Source organism: Salmo salar, chromosome 15 (assembly GCF_965601325.2).
Source record: "Salmo salar chromosome 15, fSalSal1, whole genome shotgun sequence".
Classification (NCBI taxonomy): Eukaryota; Metazoa; Chordata; class Actinopteri; order Salmoniformes; family Salmonidae; genus Salmo; species Salmo salar.
Window position 1 is genome coordinate 46,639,747 of NC_138305.1, and position 20,804 is coordinate 46,660,550.

Here is a 20,804-nt window from a genome sequence, read left to right on the forward strand (position 1 = left end):
GCATTCTATTTGGTTCAAAACATTCTCTAAGACCCAAACCTCAGCTGGAGTTGTACATAAAGGGTGTGAGCATTGATCAAGTTGGGGAAGCTAAACACCTAGCTACAACATTGGATGATCAATTATTATGGTCAAGTCATATTGACAAGGTTGTGGTGAAGATTGGGAGGGGTATGTCTGTTATTCAGGCTCTGGTCTTGTCCCATCTTGATTACTGTCCAGTAATATGGTCAAGTGCAACAAAGAATAGACCTAGCTGCAGCTGCCTCAAATAGAGGGCAGCACGCCTTGCCTTTAACTGCACGTGCAGAACTAACATCAACAACATGCATGCCAGTCTTTCCTGGTTGAGGGTTGACGAGAGATGAACTGTTCTCTTCTAGTTTTCATCAGAAGTATTGCTCTAATGAAATTTCCAGATTGTCATAATCAAATAAAATTCAGCTCAGACAACCATACATATGCCACCAGGGATTCTTCACAGTCCCCAAGTCCAAAAGGAATTCACGGGAACGCACAGTATTATACAGATCCTTCCATCTCCAATTACTCAGGAAAACAGCAAAATTGCCTTAAAAAAAAGATTAAACAACATTTCATGGAACGGCAGGGACTGTGAGGACACACACACACACACACACACACACACACACACACACACACACCACACACACACACACACACACACACACACACACACACACACACACACATACAGACACTCCAACACACACATTCTTTTGCTGTTGTTGTATTGTTTGTACTATTATTATTTCTGTTGTTGTTGTATTGTTTTTATAGTGTTCTATTAAAAAATGTGTGTGACTGTCCTTGTCTCAGTATATCAGTGTTTTGTTACTTGTCATGTTTTATGTTTTGTGTGGACCCCAGGAAGAATAGCGTCTGCTTTTGCAAAAGCTGGGGATCCGAATAAACCAATGAACACACTCTCTCTCTTTCTCTTCCACTCTCACTCTCACAAACACACACACACACACACACACAGAGAGAAAGATTTACACAAACCAAAATATATACATTTAGTGGATAGAAAAGTGTATGTGTTGAATAAAACCTATTGATCTGCTCCAAGGAGAGCGAAAAATATTCAGGAAGACATTAGATACATTCTGATAGAGCTGCTTATCACTAATGTCCTCAAGCATGACATATTACATGTCATTAAGCTAGCAGCTATTTAATTTCCCATTGCCGTGTTGGACCAGGAAGCAGAGAGATTTCAGGGCAATGCGGCAGCAGCCTAAGTTAGAATGGCATTTCCATGTTCACCCAGGCAGAGAGAGAAACCACTCACCATGCAATATGGTTAGATGATGCATACTTTCCTCTACCTGAACTTCTGCCAATACAGTACTTGGGTCTGTATGTTTTGCCCAAATTCATTCACGTCATCTATCTTAACTTTGGTTTTATGTCTGTCTAAAAACATAATAAACTCAGAGAGAGGAGCATTTTGTCAAATGTCTCTTTTCTGTATGTTCTTACCATTTACTCTAGTTTACAGCAGTAAGAATTAGCCAGATGCTGTTTTAAGTCATCTGCTTTGTGGTAAGTGAGAAGACAAGTATTGACTGGGGAGGAAGCCACTTTATAGATGAGAATCAATGCAGTGGTATGTTAGGGTAATCCATCTTTAATTGAACTATTAGCAGGAAATGTGCTTTGACTTCACAGATCTGTTCCTTCCAGGTCTATAGTTCTATTGGCCTCTCAAGACAGATTGCCAAGTTCATAATAAGAGAACAGCTTCCATGTTTTGTGTCTAGATGTCAATGGATAATAAAGTTATATTCTGTTCCATTCTATTCTAGACAAGTAACTGTGTTGATACTGTAAGTTTTATAGTCCGTTTCACCAATTACTTTATGAGAACGTTTCGAACAAGTAATCTTAAATCCCCCATTGTTCCCACATGTCACTTGCTGTGGTAAAATCATGTAATCTCTTGTGGATATGTCTGAATAGCTCCTTTATTTGGTCATCTCAGAAGTGAAAGCTTTAAATTAAAAGCAGTAATTTAACCAGAGACTGCTGAGACAATCATTAAGACTCTCCATCCCATGCAGTACAGTATGACATCTTAGAGCACCAGTTTCAATAAAACTGCATCCAATAAATTGCTCTTACATTTTTATGACCCAAACACTCTGTCCAATGGCCCATAACTGGACTACTTTTTTCAGTAGCTCCATAAAATGTATGCAAGTGAGAAACTGTTTTGAGTGTTATAGTCCATTATCCTAATCAGGTTTGATGCTTAGCTGATATTGTCACCGTTACTGTAATGCAATCTTATGACCCATAGTTGCACATTTAAGGTGATTGTCTGTCTTACCATAAAATTATCAGATAGGTCATTTACACAGGCACGCAGGCACACTCACTCACTCACTCACTCACTCACTCACTCACTCACTCACTCACTCACTCACTCACTCTCACAATTCAAGTGTTAATGGATTGGTGTATGGCTGGAATGAAATTACCGGAATCAAATGTCCATTATAAACTGGGTGGTTCGAGCCCTGAATGCTGATTGGCTGACAGCCGTGGTATATCAGACCGTATACCATGGGTATGACAAAACACTTAATTTTACCGCTCTAATTATGTTGGTAAACAGTTTATAATAGCAATAAGGCACCTCGGGGGTTTGTGATATATGGCCAATATACCACGGCTAAGGGCTGTGTCCAGGGATTCCGCGTTGCGTCGTCACTAAGAGCAACCCTTAGCCGTGGTATATTGGCCATATACCACACCCCGGGCCTTATTGCTTAAATAGAAACTGATATACCTTGTATTCCCTCAGGAATGTAATAACCCACTGCACAGATACTGAGATATTTTCTAATTGCACACAAATACACAGACCCAAAGTAAAGAGGGTTTCTTCTCCTGTGAATTTCTAATTCAGCAGCCAGGAACACAAGGCTTAAACAATTAATGTTAAGTAGTGTTCTTCCAGGAAGAGAAACTTCAAAATGCAAATGACTAAATTAGCTGTTCCATTCCTCTTGGAATGTTTCAGAATCCATTTCTGCAGAACGCCACTCCTGGTGGTATTACTGAAATGACATAACTGGCTTTACCGGATTGATCTGGCTCATGTGTGTGCTCACATTTGTAACAATCATTTATCACCCTTAATCAAACTCAGAGACACAAGTCAGAGTAATTGATTTAGGATGATCTGGGTATGGATCAGAGTCACAGAAGTATGAAATGGATTCGATCCATCCAGAGAAATAATGAATATAAATGTATCTATGTTTGACAGATACATGTAGATATGCATAAGAGATCCACCATTCTGCCCCATATACAGTACGTTATGTTATAGAGCAGTTCTATGTTCATCGAAAGCAGTCTCAGTCAGATCAATAGAACTAATTCATTGATTACAATGAGACAGTTACTATTTGTATTTTGTTCTGCCTTGTTAATTAACACCCCAGTTCAACACTTTGATGAATACCATACATTTCTAATGTTGTTTCTCACTCATAGCCAACTCGTGCCGTTTTCCCGGGGTCCTATTTATTCCCTCTCTTCCGTTTCATTTGTTTTTATTCGTCTCCCATTTAAACTCCAACAGTAATTCCTGAAGTATCATATGCAGTTCTATCTTCCCCGTCACACAGGGACAGACTCATGAGGACCCGTCACACAGGGACAGACTCATGAGGACCCGTCACACAGGGACAGACTCATGAGGACCCGTCACACTCCTATTAGGAATCTGAAGATCCACTGCAGAAACACGGTCTCCAGCTGAGAAAACTTGGCCACCTTTGGGTTTTTAGATTAGCTCTCGACGGACGAACAGAAAGAAACAAAAAGAGCCACAAAAATAAAACAATATTCTCAGATTGTCTTTTGTGTCTTGTACATTTTAGCAAAGGAATTGGGAATTGTAGATGATTGACGAACCAAATGCAGCGAAAGCTCATATCTTTATTTACCCATGGTGGCTGTGTTACAGTCAGCGGGTGACACATGTTTTCATATCTTTCATGTGTTTTCCACCATGCTGCATGTTTAAGGAATAGACTGGTATTAGTACCTATATGTGTGTGTGTGTGTCTCTCACATCCTTCCACCTCGGACCATTAGCGGTGAGTTTCTCCAGATGGCTGGGCCTCCCCTCTCCATGCCTCAGGGCAGGCAGTGGGTAGATTAGGCTGTGCTGTACTATGCTGTCTGGAACCACATGTGATGCCCATGTGTAGGCTAGCTAGGCTGCCTTGTGTTTGTGTGTCTGTTATCAGGGCTTCCCTCTCTCATTTATACAGTATTGTAAGCTATACTCCTTGCATCTGTAATCCACTGCAGAGGGATTAGCTCACCTACAGAGAGAACGACTGCTGCTAACTAGGCCAGGATTTGGAAAAAAGGCATATTTCAGAGTAGACAGCGTTGGCAAATCAGTATCTGTAGTTTAACGAATTCCTATTGAAAGACATGTTTCAAAAGTCTAGCAAGAGCTAGTTTGTTGCTCAGAGGGAAATAAAATGATACAAACAGATTATAAAGTCGGTCATTATCTAAACACCTGGTTTTATTTTAGATTTTGTCAGGATATTGATTTGACGTTAGTTTACTTTGATGTAGGTAAGCTATACTCCGCAAAGCCACATTCTTTGTTACATACCACTACTCATCTGTCTTTTTATCAAGTTTGATACATTCTCGAAGAAAACAGAACTATCTTTCCAATATTTGCTCTGTCACATCACCTGTGAAAAATGTATGCGAATGAAAAATCAATGGCGAGGTGTTTTCCTCATCTGAGATTGATGTGTTTTCTGCCTGTGTGCCATTGAAGTTTAAGAGCTGTAATTTGGTTTAATGACTCGGGCCGATGCGACTCAGGCTCGGGGATGAGGCCTCCCTCCTGCCAATAATTGTTCCAAGTCCTTTGTCGTGCCTGAAATGGTCCACCAGAGGCCTTTGACAAACTGCCCCCTCAAGCTCAGTGGGATGTTGTACCTGTCTGGGAGCTGCAGTGGAAATGAGGTACAACCTTTCATCTAACCGCCTCCTCCTGAGACACCATTGGCTACTGCCGCATGGCACGCTGCTCCGCTTCGGAGATCGGGGACGGCAGGTAGCCTAGTGGTTAGAGAGGCAAGCCAGCAAAGGGTTGCCAGTTCGAATCCTGCGCCTGGAAGGAACATTCTGTCAGGAAGTGAGCTGGCAACCAGAGGGATGCAAGTATCAAATCCTAGATACCATTGCCTGAAGTTTTGCAGTTGAGCAAACTCCCCCCACCCTCTCCACAACAACAACAGCTCTGATTGGGCCTCCCCTCAACAGATAAGGCTGTATCACATCCGGCCGTGATTGGGAGTCCCATCGGGTGGCGCACAAATGGCCCAGCGTCGCCCAGGTTTGGCCGGGGTAGGCCGTCATTGTAAATGAGAATTTGTTCTTAACTGACTTGCCTAGTTAAATAAAGGTTAAATCATTTTTTTTTAAATCCCTGGTTGCCCCGTGTAGCTGCCCCTAGCACCTCTCCAAAAACCTGTATATGTCTTTCCAAGGTGTTGGGCTAAAAGTGGAAGTCACATTTCGGTTTGAACTGACAATTGACCAATAAAGTGATCTTATTCTTAACATGAATGTCCTCTCTCCATCCGGAACAGAACGTACGGTGGCAGGCAGCATCGTGAGAATGGGATGTTTAGATAATGTCTGGGATTACAACATAAAGTGCCTCTCTCGTCCTGAGAGAGCATGGCAGGTGTGCCTCCCTATAGCCCAGGGAATGGCAACTTTGATGGGGGTGGGAGCCAGTTTTACAGCATATTTCCTGCAATTCTACACATTTTGCCATAGGGTGGAGGCAAATGTTTGCAGTTTTTAATATGATAACTGATGATCAATGGGCCCCACCCCGGTTGGTAGTTCGACCATGCTTACTAAAAGTTTAGATAGCTGGCCGCTAGACTTACTTACCAATATGAAATGTTTTTGCTGACATAAGCTAATTAAGTGACTGATGATGCACGACCAAATTTTGAAATTGAACCTTGTGTATTCTATTATTCTAACTCTCAACAGTAAATTGTATTGGTCCGCAGGCCTACAAAAGGGTTGCCCATCCCTGCTGTAGCCTATTCCTCTTGACTCTAAATGTACTGAGATGGCTGTCCTGACGGTCACAATGTGTCCGACTGTATGGCTAACGGTTGTCTGTCCCTATGGCCATAGGACAGTCATTAAAATGAGATTGTGAAGGATCAAGAGGCACTGGTTTTGCTTTATTGTTTTATTGGCAGAAGCCATGCTAGGCTTTCCACACATACTGTACTGTATGTTCTGCCAACAGTATGGCTCTACAGCCCACGAGGGACATGGCTGGGAAGGCCTGTGGACTGCAAATCAACTCCTCTCTCTGAAGCTTATGCAGTTGCAAGTGTGCTGTAAGCTACAATTTGGCTTTTCAGTTTTGAACAGTCTGAGAATAACATTCTCTGTCTAGGCGAAAGCTGATTTAGCATTGAACAGTCATGGTTTCAGACTTGTGTATTTGGTTTTTCACCTCATGTTTGATTGAGGAGTTTGGGTTCTTTCAGACGTTGCTTGTCAGACATCGTTTGCATATTGGATGTGACAGTGTCTCCTGAACTATTTGAGGTTGCTCTGCCTGAATGAAGTCATGAATATGTTGTTTCTGAAAGTTCTCTCATCCCTTAATTTGAATTCTGTTACATTCCCTGCTTTACTTTGTTGTTTCTCACTAGCCCTTTACACTCGTAACCGAATTCTGGTTGAAAATGGCAGATTTTGGCACTGATAAGCACCTAAATTGGAACGCAGTGGCTATAAATGACGTCAGAGCTCTGGCTCTACACTTCACAGTGCTGTATGGGTTTTGACTGACAGCCGTTTTGAACTTGAGCACCGCGTGCGAGAAGAGGTTGCCCCCATCCCTCTCGGTAATTGGGCAACTTTCACACATTTTTTGTTGTCTGAGTAAGGGAAATGCTGGATATTAACTTTTGAAAGATTAGACTTTGAGGATTATAATACATATCGCTTCGATGTCATACAAGCAAGCCAAACGCCCTTGAGTCCAAATGTGCACTTCACATTTCCATATCATAAAACTCATGTCATATACAGTGTCAACAAGATAACATGGCATCATACCCTGGATGATATGACAGAATGAGCTTATGTTTGTCTATTCTGAAGAGAATTCTCAGCGGAACGCGCACCTGAATGCACTCCTTTCTATGTGCTCCAACATGAAGATCTTTTTCTCTGAATTGCCCTGTGTAAGACTAACACTGTCAGATTGTATTTTATAACTTAGCTAGTCATGTTGACAATCGAACAAGCTTTCAAATGATGCCCACGTCACACAGATTGCAATTTATAATGGGCAGTGTTTGGATTGCGTAAACAACAGAAGTGGATGCAGCAGAGTTGTCTTCCTAACAAAACAACTACAAGTGTGCTTGTTGTAGTTCCTCAACGGCACAGTTGGAGAGATCCAAAAATAACCTTATAGTGGAAGACTCTTCTTTGAGTCATAAAAGTGCATTGAAATGACTTAGGAACTGTGCACACTTTGGAGAGGTGTGTAGCCAGTTGGAGACACCAGTTAGACCTCTCACTCAACCCCTTGTCATTGTTTTGTCTTATGTTGCACCTACCCCACTTTTTCCAGGGAATATTCTCATCATATTACTGAATGTATCAGATTTTGTTATCTAATGTGGTGTAAAGTACAGTAAATGTAAAATACACATAAAATCAACAGTGTAATGTTTGGATCTTGTGTCAGGTGAACTGTTGTATCCTCAACTTTGGTCTAATAATTTCTCTATAATCTCCAAACTTTTCCCTTTCAATTGATACCATGGTTATGCATATGCTTTTCAGATTTCTTCTGTAAGAGATATTTCCATTTATCCCTATCCATATAGGCCAATTCCCACAAGTGTAAAGGGTTTAAGTAGCCTCAAAGTAAGCCTCAACGTAATCAAGGTGAAACTGTAATCTTCCAAGTGTGTATTCATTAAACAATATTATATCAGTATCAAGTTTTTGCCCAGAGGCAGAAATGGATCGAATGCAATCCCAAAACGGTCTTGTTCTTCACTTTGTTCATAAGTCTACCTGTACAGAATGATGAGAAACAAAAGAAGAGCTATTCCTCATGTGCTCAATTATTTATTATATTTTGCCTACAACCTATGTTACAGGTGAGCTACCAAATCAAATCAAATTGTATTGGTCACACAGACATGGTTAGCAGATGTTATTGCGAGTGTAGCGAAATGCTTGTACCAGCTTCCATAGTCCTGCATTCTGTGTTTCAAACAGCAAAGACAGATACCACCATACCTCAGAGCAAGTCACTTTATAAACAGAAAACTAGATAAATATATTATTGAGCATCTTCCTTACTGGGAGGGTGGATACCCTTCCCTCCTCTCCTTTCCCCATCCACCCTCCCTGCTTATTCTTCCTGGTGCTTTCCCTCGTTTCAGTTACTGCAACACAGGCATGCGCATTGTCCTCCCTCAAGCTTCATCTCGTTCCACATGCAGCAGCCCCAGTGAGCAGGCAGGCATGGTGTCAGAAGGAGGCAGAGCAGCAGACTTGTATGAATCAAGCAGCCAGCAGTGCTCCTGACTTCGGCCAGCCTCCCGGGGAAGGACTGCCCGTTCCATGATCTCGCCATCACGGTTGACAACTCCATTGTGTCCTCCTCCCAGAGTGCTAAGAGCCTTGGCGTGACCCTGGACAACACCCTGTCGTTCTTCGCTAACATCAAGGCGGTGACCCGATCCTGTAGGTTCATGCTCTACAACATTCGCAGAGTATGACCCTGCCTCACACAGGAAGCGGCGCAGGTCCTAATCCAGGCACTTGTCATCTCCCGTCTGGATTACTGCAACTCGCTGTTGGCGGGGCTCCCTGCCTGTGCCATCAAACCCCTACAACTCATCCAGAACGCCGCAGCCCGTCTGGTATTCAACCTTCCCAAGTTCTCTCACGTCACCCCGCTCCTCCGCACACTCCACTGGCTTCCAGTTGAAGCTCGCATCTGCTACAAGACCATGGTGCTTGCCTACGGAGCTGTGAGGGGAACGGCACCTCCGTACTTTCAGGCTCTGATCAGTCCCTACACCCAAAGAAGGGCACTGCGTTCATCCACCTCTGGCCTGCTCGCCTCCCTACCTCTGCGGAAGCACAGTTCCCGCTCAGCCCAGTCAAAACTGTTCGCTGCTCTGGCACCCTAATGGTGGAACAAGCTCCCTCACGACGCCAGGACAGCGGAGTCAATCACCACCTTCCGGAGACACCTAAAACCCCACCGCTTTAAGGAATACCTAGGATAGGATTAAGTAATCCTTCTAACCCCCCCCCCCCCCCAAAAAAAAAATATAGATGTACTATTGTAAAGTGGTTGTTCCACTGGATATCATAAGGTGAATGCACCAATTTGTAAGTCGCTCTGGATAAGAGCGTCTGCTAAATGACGTAAATGTAAATGTAGAATGCAACAGTGATTCATAGATCCATGCAGGAGACAAACACATTTGTGTCCTCAAGCCTACTTATGGCCTACTTCACATTTACAGTAGCTAACGAATAAAGCATTTTAGCAGCATCTGAGGGGAGTGATAACATACACTGTATTTATCAGAGCCGCTGCTGTTTCTGACTGATGTTGTTGTTGCATAGGACCGACCGGCTGAGTCACAAGCACCATTTTATACTGCGCCTGCCCTTCTAATGCCTCTCTGCATGTGTATTATTTAACCCAATCATTCATGTAACTGGAGTTTAATGATAACGGACCTGTCAGGGGTTCAGTGGAGTGGAAAGTGTGTCACTTTGGTCTGTGTTGGAGGCTCATTCAGTCCCATTTCTGTTAAGAGAGAGAGAGAGAGCGAGAGCCCAGGGATGCCCCTGATGATGATGCGGAGGATTAGCCAGAAGTCCTATAGAGTCAGATCCTGTCTGTACCTGCAGGCTATTTCCTGGGTATTAGGCCTCAGAGTCTCTAGCCTACAAATCTGTCATGTAATCTCAATGTACAGTATATACCTAGTATTCATATATTCATGGTAGGCATGAATTTCTGTGCTGTACAGCTCGAATTCAAAATAGCCCTAACTATATCAATTTTTATTGTGTCTGAGTGGAAACCCTGTCCCTGTCAGCCTGACTGATGTTGTATATGCACATAATAATAATATATTTATTTTAGATAGTGCTTTTCATTACAAAGAGAATCTCAAAGATGCTGTAATTTTTTTACAAATAAATAATGTATTTTTCTGGCAGGTCTTTGGTGACATCAGACCAAGGCTTTGGTAACAGAATTTGTTTTCACAGTCATTCTAGTGGCGATATTATCTGGGGATATTTTACCAGATATGCAGGAAATGAAGAATGGCGCTGGATGGGATGGTTGCCGATTTACGCGTTCCTAACCAATTGTGCTATTTTGTGTCTTTTCGCTTTGAATGTAACTTATTTTGTATATAATCTTGATGCTACCTTCTCTTATGACCGAAAAGTGCTTCTGGATAGCAGTACAGCGATCACTCACCTCGAACTGGACAAAGATGTTTTTTTTTATGAGTCTGACGCAAAGGATATGATGTTGCTCCCAGACAAGGCCCAAATCCCTGTCATTTGCATGAAGAAAATAAGGAAATACAGTGGGCGGAGATCAGGGTGCCTTGTGAGAATTCGTTGGCGAGTGGGCCAAAGTGCAATCACTGGTGAATAAACTGGATCAGCTCCATTCGAGACTATCCTACCAACAGGACATTAAAAAGTGTATTATCTTATGTTTCACTGAATCGTGGCTGAACAACGACACGGATAATATACAGTTGGTTGGGTTTTCTGTGCATTGGCAGGACAGAACAGCTATGTCCGGTTAGGCGAGGGGTGGGGATCTATTTGTCAATAACAGCTGGTGCGCAATGTCTTATATTAAGTTAGTCTTAATGTTTTTCTCACCTGAGGTAGAGCATTTCATGATAAGCTGTAGAGCACACTATCTACCAAGAGAGTTTTCATCTATATTTTTTGTAGCTGTCTATTTACCACCACAAACCGACGCTGGCACTAAGACCGCACTCAACAAGCTATATAAAGCCATAAGCAAATAAGAAAATGCTTATCCAGAAGCGGTGCTCCTAGTGTCTGGAGACTTTAATGCAGGCAAACTTAAATCTGTTTTACCTCATTTTTACCAGCATGTCACATGTGCAACCAGAGGCAAAAAACTCTAGACCGCCTTTACTCCAAACACAGAGACGCATACAAAGCTCTCCCCTGCCCTCCATTTGGAAAATCTGACCATAATTTCATCCTCCTGATTCCTGCTTATAAGCAAAAACTAAAGCAGGAAGTACCAGTTGCTCGCTCAGTACGGAAGTGGTCAGATGATGCAGATGCTACGCGACCGAACTGTTTTGCTAGCACAAACTGGAATATTTTCCGGGATTCATCCAATGGAAATGAGGAGTATACCACTTCAGTCACCGGCTTCATCAATAAGTGCATCAACAACGTCGTCCCCAAAGTGACCGTACGTACATATTCCAATCAGAAGCAATGGATTACAGGCAACATCCGCACCAAGCTAAAGGCTAGAGCTGCCACTTTCAAGGAGCGGAACACTAATCCGGGCGCTTATAAAAAATCCTACTATGCCCTCAGACGAACAATCAAACAGGCAAAGCTTCAGTACAGGACTAATATTGAATCCTACTACACCGGCTCTGCCGCTTGTCGGATGTGGCAGGGCTTACAAACTATTAAATAATGAAAGGGAAGCCCAGCCGCGAGCTGCCCAGTGACGCAAGCCTACCAGATGGGCTAAATGCCTTTTATGTTCGCTTCAAGGCAAGCAGACCACCATAGTCCCTGTGCCCAATAATGCAACGGTAACCTGCCTAAATGACTACCTCCTCATAGCACTCACGTTGGTAGCCATGAAGATCTTTCAAAGGCTGGTCATGGCTCACATCAACACGATCATCTGGGAAACCCTAGACCCACTTCAATTTGCATACCGCCCCAACAGATCCACAGATGACGCAATCTTAATCAGACTCCACACTGCCCTTTCACACCTGGACAAAAGTAACAGCTATGCGAGAATGCTGTTCATTGACTACAGCTCAGCGTTCAACACCATAGTGCCCTCAAAGCTCATCACTAAGCTAAGGACATTGGGACTAAACACCTCCCCCTGCAACTGGATCCTGGACTTCCTGACGGGCCGCCCCCAGTTTGTAAGGGTAGGCAACAACACATCTGCCACACTGATTCTCAACATAAGGGCTCCTCGGGGCTGCATGCTTAGTCCCCTCCTGTACTCACTGTTCACCCATGACTGTGTGGCCAAGCGCGACTCCAACACTATCGATGAGGCAGCCTATAGGGAGGAGGTCAGAGACCTGGTGTGGTCCCAGGACAACAACCTCTCTCTTAATGTGAGCAAGACAAAGGAGCTGATCGTGAACTACAGGAAAAGGATGGCCGAACACACCCCCATTCACATCGACATGGCTGTAGTGGAGCGAGTCGAGAGTTTCAAGTTCCTTGGTGTCCACATCACCAACAAACTATCATGGTCCAAACACACCAAGAAAGTCCTGAAGAGGGCATGACAACGCCTTTTCCCCGCAGGAGACTGAAAAGATTTGGCATGGGTCCCCAGATCCTCAAAAAGTTCTACAGCTGCACCATTGAGAGCATCCTGACCAGCTGCATCACCTCCTGGTATGGCAACTGCTCGGCATCCGACCATAAGGCTCTACAGTGGGTAGTGCATACAGCCCAGTACATCACTGAGGCAAATCCTCCTGCCATCCAGGACCTATATACTAGGTGGTGTCAGAGGAAGGCCCAAAAAATTGTCAAACACTCCAGTCACCCAAGTCACAGACTGTTCTCTCTGCTACCTCGTGGGAAGGCCACCCGGGCTATTTGCATTGACACAGCCCCTTTATTTATTTTTTGGTTAACTGCTGCATGTACTGTATGCAGCCTGAATTTCCCACACACACCTTCTAAATGAACTGACAATAACTAATTGACTTGTACCACAGCTTAGTAAATCTAAAAGCAAGCAAATTCAATCCACCTCACTCATTATTTCGGCGTAATCCTTTATAGTTCAGTATTTTTTTTTTCCTTGTCAAATTAGTCAAAATGTATAACACCGTTGAGAGCAAGGACCCAACCATGGAGATTTTTAAGGAAATATTTAAAACAGTGTGGAACACATCATGTAGATGGGCCAAATCCACCACTCCCACTGAAATATTTAGGAGATGGAAAAGTGTTACATTTATTATATTGTTCAAAAGCCAACACATTCACGGCAGGCAGCTCCCAGATAGTAATATGGCTGTGACCCGTCACTACAGAGGGGGGGGGGGTGTGTGTGTGTGTGTGTGTGTGTGTGTGTGTGTGTGTGTGTGTGTGTGTGTGTGGTGTGTGTGTGTGTGTGTGTGTGTGTGTGTGTGTGTGTGTGTGTGTGTGTGTGTGTGTGTGTGTGAGAATATGGAGCATATCCCCTGAGTGCGTCTATTTATGGCTCTTTTTATAGCTCATGAGCGATCCCACAGATTTAACTTGTGTATTTTTGCATTTAAAGAGGCAATCTGCAGTTGCTACATCATTTTTTGGATTTGTTAATTAATGATATGTACCAATTGATTTTTTAAGAATATAACTTAGAAATGTCTCATGAGCTAAGTTCAACTGTCGTACCCCATCAGAACCCCAAATATAAGCTTGTTTTGCTCCAATATTTGTAAACAAAGAGCAGTGGGGGTAATAATGATCATATATTCATATTTTATACACCTCACATGCGGCTCATAATAAGACTAAGCAATTAGCCTATTGAAATGTTTATCCGATTCCATAAAATAAATAGGAAAATGCAAGGAGACTATCGTTGAGTTACAGTAATAGGCAATCAATCAAGAAATGTCTGAAAATTTTATTCTAAATACAAGTGTCTTTAATTAATTTGTAAAATGAATGGATTCACATACAAGGCATAAAGATTAAGTTACAAAGCATTAACAAGCATTACTAGGCATTATTCTAAGAATGATCAGAGAGATGCCTACTAGGCCAGAGGCCTAGAAGCCGAGGAAATGAGAATTGATCATACAACCTTCCTCCATGTACTTGATACAGTATAAGAGACAGAACAAAGGCATTTCATTCCATTTATAACATCTAAAGGTGTAACCTTTTCAACCCAAAACCAACAACCATTGACCAATCAAACAATATAAAGTTAAACCTGACCACCAAGGCCCAATCTCCACAGGGTGTCACACCATCTAAAGGCTTGTGTGGGGGATGAGACCAATGTAAATAAGACAGGATTCCTTTTTTATAGACTCATTTAGAGTTCGCCCTGTACAGAAATATAAGTTACCACAGAGATCATACATAGCATCAGAGTTATCCTCAGTGAACACGTTTCAGATAGATACCAGACATGAATACTGTAGTACTTTTCTATCACACATACAGTATCCAGAGGACTGACTATTGAAACAGAGAGATACATTGTGGCCCCTCAGAGGTGGAAAGGCTGACTAGTCCTTGGGCATTGTCCGTTATGTTTTCCTTGTTCCTGGACCATTTGCCATGTATCACCAGGTAACAGAATTTAGAGTCGAGCCTACAAAAGTAAATGTAAACAAATGCTTTAGAGCATCAAAACATGGTTAAAACTATAATTTTGATATCGTGGATAGTTAATTCTTGCATCCATAGCTGTGTCTAAGAATTTGAGAGTGGTTACATATCTCCAGCCCCATCCATCTGCTTTTTACCGAAACAGGAACGAAATAACGCTTTGTAATTGTTTTATCTGCTGATTGCTGCTTTAAATATTTTACTTCAGTATTAAAATGCATATGGTATCATTTTAAAACTGATAAACAGAAATTGACTAATGTGTATTCACTGGCATTGGCATTGACAAAGTATGTGTTCCTGTCATTTCAGGTCATGGAACCAAAGGAGTGTTTGAGCTCCTGGCGGGCTGGAGAAGAACTCGAGAAAGCCTTCCCTTCAAGGAGCGCGTGGCAGACGCCTTCGCCGACGTGATGGTGTGCTATACCATGACCAGTTCCCTCTATATCATCACTTTCGGCATGGGTGCCAGCCCCTTCACCAACATCGAGTCGGTGAAGATCTTCTGCCAGAGCATGTGCGTGGCCGTCCTGGTCAACTACTTCTACGTGTTCTCCTTCTACGGTTCCTGCTTGGTGTTCGCTGGTCAACTGGAGCAGAACCGCTACCACAGTGTGTTCTGCTGTAAGATCCCCTCAGTGGAGTACCTGGACCGTCAGCCCACCTGGTTCAAGACCATGATGAGCGATGGCCATGACCACGTCACGCACCACGAGGTCGTGCCCTACCAAAACCACTTCATCCAGCACTTCCTGAGAGAGCACTACACCGAGTGGATCACCAACACCTACGTCAAGCCCTTTGTGGTCATCCTCTACCTGATCTACGCCTCCTTCTCCTTCATGGGATGTTTACAAATCAGTGATGGATCCAACATCGTCAACCTCCTAGCCAGCAACACGCCCAGTGTGTCCTACGCCACGACCCAGCAGAAGTACTTCAGTAACTACAGCCCTGTGATCGGCTTCTACATCTATGAGCCCATCGAGTATTGGAACTCCACGGTGCAGGAGCACCTCACAACGCTGAGCCACGGCTTCAACAAAATCTCCTGGATGGATAACTACTTTCAGTATCTGAAGGTGGTGAATGTGAGCGCCTCGACCAAAAGTGATTTCATCACCATCCTGCAGGGCTCCTTCCTGCGCAGCCCGGAGTATCAGCACTTCATGGAGGACATCATTCTGTCCAAGACAGATGGAGATGAAATGGAGATCATCGCATCCAGGATGTACCTGGTGGCGCGGACCACGGAGAAGACACGGGAGGAGGTGGTGGAACTGCTGGAGAGGCTCCGCCCCCTTTCGCTCATCAACAACATCAAGTTCATCGTCTTCAACCCCACCTTCGTCTACATGGACCGTTACAGCTCCTCTGTGGTCTCACCCATCCTCACATCGGCCTTCAGCGTGCTCACCATTCTCATCCTCACCTTCTTCCTGGTCATCAACCCTCTGGGGAACTTCTGGTTGATCCTGACCGTCACCTCCGTAGAGCTGGGGGTCCTGGGCCTCATGACCCTCTGGAATGTACATATGGACAGCATCTCTATCCTGTGCCTTATTTATACTCTCAACTTTGCCATGGATCACTGTGCACCCCACCTGTACACCTTTGTACTGGCCACAGAGCACACCAGGACCCAGTGCATTAAAATCTCGTTAGAGGAGCACGGGGCGGCCATTTTACAAAACGCCTGCTGTTTCGTTATCGGGATGTTGCCCTTGGTGTTTGTGCCTTCCAATCTGACCTACACGCTGTTCAAGTGCTCCCTCCTCACTGCAGGCTGCACAGTGCTGCACTGTTTTGTCATCCTGCCTGTGTTTCTAACGTTTTTTCCCCCATCAAAAAAAAGGCACAAGAAGAAGAAACGGGCAAAACGGAAAGAGCGGGAGAGGGAGCGGGAGATGATAGAGAGGGAGAGAGTAAGGGAGAGGGAGGAGATAGAGTGCATTGAAGTCAGGGAGAACCCTGATCATGTGACTAACGTCTGAGAAGCCGTGTGTCAGTGAGCGCGAGCAGTGAGCGGCAGCGGGACAGTCTTCAGTGATTGTTAGGTGAGGTGTTGGAAGCATGTCCTAAAGCGAGGATGGCCATGTGTTGTAGCCCCTCAAAGGGCCAGAGAGGTCAAAGCTGACCAGTCCTCAGAAGGAGGAGGGAGGGAGGTAGAGATAGACCAGCAGCCATGACCCAGCTAGACAGCCAGCGGCCATGCTGTCTAGAGTAGAGACCAGACCAGATCAGACCCATAGATCAGCTACTCCTTCAGTCTGGACGGGACAGTGTATCTTATCTGCACAGTCTGCAAACGGTTCCCTCTGCTGTTCATACAGACTCTTGCACACAACCAGGATGAAACTACAATATCATACATTTACTTACAGTGTAATGTGTAAGGGGATAATATATCTTATTCTAACAATTGTAAATCTACAGTATCGTGAGCAAAGTATGGTAGCATAAGAATGAGAGCAATGTCTACCTCTAGGATGGTGGTCAAAGTTATCTAAATTGTTTTCTACAATTTGTCATATTAAATCCTTTTATCATCTACACAGGCTTATACTACCCCCATCACAAAGACCCCATTATAGTATGATTAGTATGACAGACAGACAGACAGACAGACAGACAGACAGACAGACAGACAGACAGACAGACAGACAGACAGACAGACAGACAGACAGACAGACAGACAGACAGACAGACAGACAGACAGACAGACAGACAGACAGACAGACAGACAGACAGACAGACAGACAGACAGACAGACAGACAGAAGGATGTATACATTTGAATTTGTTTGAGAGTACACAGAAATAAAGCATACCCACAGTAGATACCATTCTTTCTTTCCGGTAAACACTCGAGCGAACAGCTGAACTGGGCAGATGGCGTACACTGTGTCCATTATGAAGAATTATCCTGCACATTGCATTGTGCGGATACAATTGTCAAGGTTAATTTTACAGGAAGACAGATATATCTGCTTTATTTCCATTCTCACATCTGTTCTTAGCCAACAATTAGAGTAGAACTGCAGCAAGGTACATAATCTAGGGCTTCATTCAGTCTGTATCCCTGAAGTGTTACAGATTGCACCATAGAAATGTAAAGGTCATTTCAGATTGAGCTGACATATGCAGTGTTTACCGTGAATGCAGTCTCCGCTAACGCGGTAACATTGACTTTCAATTTCAATCACGCTGTAACTTCTGCGATACGGATTGAACAGATCCCTTAATAGAGTTGGGCATGTTCAGGAAATCATAGCAGATGACTTAACTAGGAGGGAAAAGGCAACTTTGAACTAGTAAAACCAAAAGGAGGAAGTACTGCAGAGGTTGAAGATCATACTGCCTTTCTAACTGGGCTAAGATATGAGGTGTCTCGAGAAATCATCTGAACGTCATGGTTGGCAAGGCATCTTCAGTGTTTAACACGTTTCAGTGTCACACGTTTCAATGTCCCATGATTAAGAGGTGATTATGGATCATCATGAACAAAATAAATGATTGGGTGGGTTGGACACGACAGGTCATAATTTAATCAGAGATACATCGTTTCTTTTTGTTTGTGTGAAAGACTATGGTGCCAAATAATTAGAGCGGGGAAAAAATATGGGTGTCGATTTGTTGGTACATGTGGATATTCTGTCAAATCAAATCATGATGTAATAGACATCCTATTGGTTCAAACCTCAAAGTAATGCCATACATCACAATGATGCTTGTTTAAACAGCCATTGGTGATGTATATTAGCATTCCAATGGCTTTCATGGTCCATTGCTTGATGTACTTTAGAAATCTCCAGAGAACATCAGTATTCTCCTCTAGTAGCTTCTCTACTATCCAGAATGGCCAGAGTGGAGTCCCTCTCCCTGTCGGAAAACCAAGCGCATTATCAAGCTAAGTCTGATGATGCTGGATAAGATCTCTGTAAGGACAGACACTCTCAAGGTCAGAATGCAGGAGATAATCATCACTGACCTCTGGTACGTCACCTTAGGGTGGTTTGTGGCATGTAACAGAATGCCTCTCATGTAAAAGGATGTGGCTCTCCGTAGGTTATTCTTAATTGAAAGTTATGACCTTGAGAGGGCATTGCTGTCTTTATATGTTGCTTGAAAGGGCCAACGTACCTCTCAAAAAGGGCAATTAAAGCTATGAGGGCACCTGAAGCAACTTTATGTGTTTTTGGACCAAAAGTTAGAGAAGCTTACAGGAGTAAAATGGTCAGTACAATTAACCATCTTGAAAGCAACATATTGAAGTTAAGAAGCGAAAAGCAGTTTCTGCTTCTGTATGAAACAGTAGCTCGCTAGTTATCAAGATAATGCCTTTACCTGCTCATGGGCTTTCACACTCCTCCTTTAGTAAAATAAATGGGATGAAACGGATCCTCTCCCTCATGCAAGAAATCACCCTCCTCACAAAAGACTAAAGACGGCCATTTTGTCTGAAAGTTAGCAATGAATGAATCTCTCACGTTAAAAATGATGATAATGTAAATCCCTAATTTCATTCTCAAATCTCTTATCCGTGGTGATGATTAATCCTAAGCGTTAAAGCCTAAATAGCAAGAGAATCTCATAACTTTTAACCAGACATAGTTTACTCCAAAGTGATGGGTATAGGCTAGCTACAAAACCTGCAACTGTTGGTGTCACTGCATTTTGTATATGTATAGTAAGAAGGTTTGAACATTTAATATAATGGTGACAAATGCCAATTGAAATCATTGACTTCCCAAAATGACTGTGTACGCATGGCACTGTAATGTATTGATGCATGTATTTCATTTCTGTATATTTAATCTGTGTATCCTTATTTTGCAACGCTGTGTTAACATATGTTTGTTGTTTAAATGCATATTCTATAACATTTTGTGCAACAAAATAACAAAATGTCCTTTATGTTCAACAAAACAAAAGCCAGAGGATCATATGTGTAATATAACTGTATATTATTTTTTTTAAAGGATTTTCTATGAAAAAACTCTATGATATTACATTTTTTAAAGCTGAAATGTTCTTATAAAAAAAGCAATAAAGGAAAAAAGGGTTGAACACAGTAGGCCAGTAATAAACTGTGGAATGTCAACAACTGAGTAGATCAACCTGTTACACCTACAGTGGACCTATATGTTTGTGGTGCATCAACAAATGTAACACGTTCTCTATGGGGAGACTGTGGATTCTGCTTGTTTTCATTGTTTGTTTCTTTGTTTGTTTATTCCTCACTACTTGGCCATTATATTACAGGGAGATATTACAGCCTCTTTTTACTACACTGCAATTTTATCTAGCTTGGTTGTAGTTATTTTGTTTCTATCAGAATAGTATGCAAAACAACAAACAATAATGACAAAGAATTGCAATGGTATATGCAGAACACGTCTAAGACTGACCCGTACTTACATAACTACTGTTGAATATTCAGATTACAATGCCATTATATATGATCCATGAACATGCTTAACCCTCCAATAACTTTCAATGGTTTTTTTTGCTAGACACTCATGATACAGGATAGTCGATTCATCTTTTGAAACACTCAGCTTGCTGTACTTACTGTATACAAGTCATCTCTGATGAAGCTACGTTTAATGCTGTCTTTCTGAGTCTAGTATGTGTTCTAATGTGCAAATGATCATCACTTGTCTAACCACTTCACTGTCTGCTCCACTGAGAAAGTCATTACCTCCACCAATGTTTAATTTACCAAACCCCTTGCTTATGGTTTTGTCTAACTCTTAAATCAGGCTGTCTGATGCAGTGGTTTGTTGATGCTTATTGTATGTGTGGTAGGTTGTAATTTTGTCAGTGAGTTTGAGTGTCAACTCACTGTTCAGATCAGAACATGGTCATTGATTGATGACATCAGTGATGAGGTCATTATCTGAGGTTTGGTATTGATGTGGTGTCTGATGCTCTGTGTGTGAATATAAAAACCCAAACACTGTTAACGAGTAGCAGGTGATAGGTGACTTTTTCTTATTTCACCTCACTTTTATACTAAGGATGGGCTTCAAACCTGATACAGTCGCCAGGAAAACAATG

General features: G+C 42.8%; 1 protein-coding gene across 1 annotated transcript in view; it reads left to right on the forward strand.

Annotated features, from left to right (window-relative positions):
- The window catches only part of ptchd4 (patched domain containing 4), a 41,424-nt gene extending 20,708 nt beyond the window's left edge, over positions 1-20,716 (forward strand). Inside the window, exon 3 of the mRNA XM_014144588.3 lies at positions 15,055-20,716. Coding sequence (XP_014000063.1) covers positions 15,055-16,736 — 1,682 coding nt within the window. The 3' untranslated portion in view covers positions 16,737-20,716. The remainder of the gene's footprint in view (positions 1-15,054) is intronic.
- The last annotated feature ends 88 nt before the right edge of the window (positions 20,717-20,804 follow it).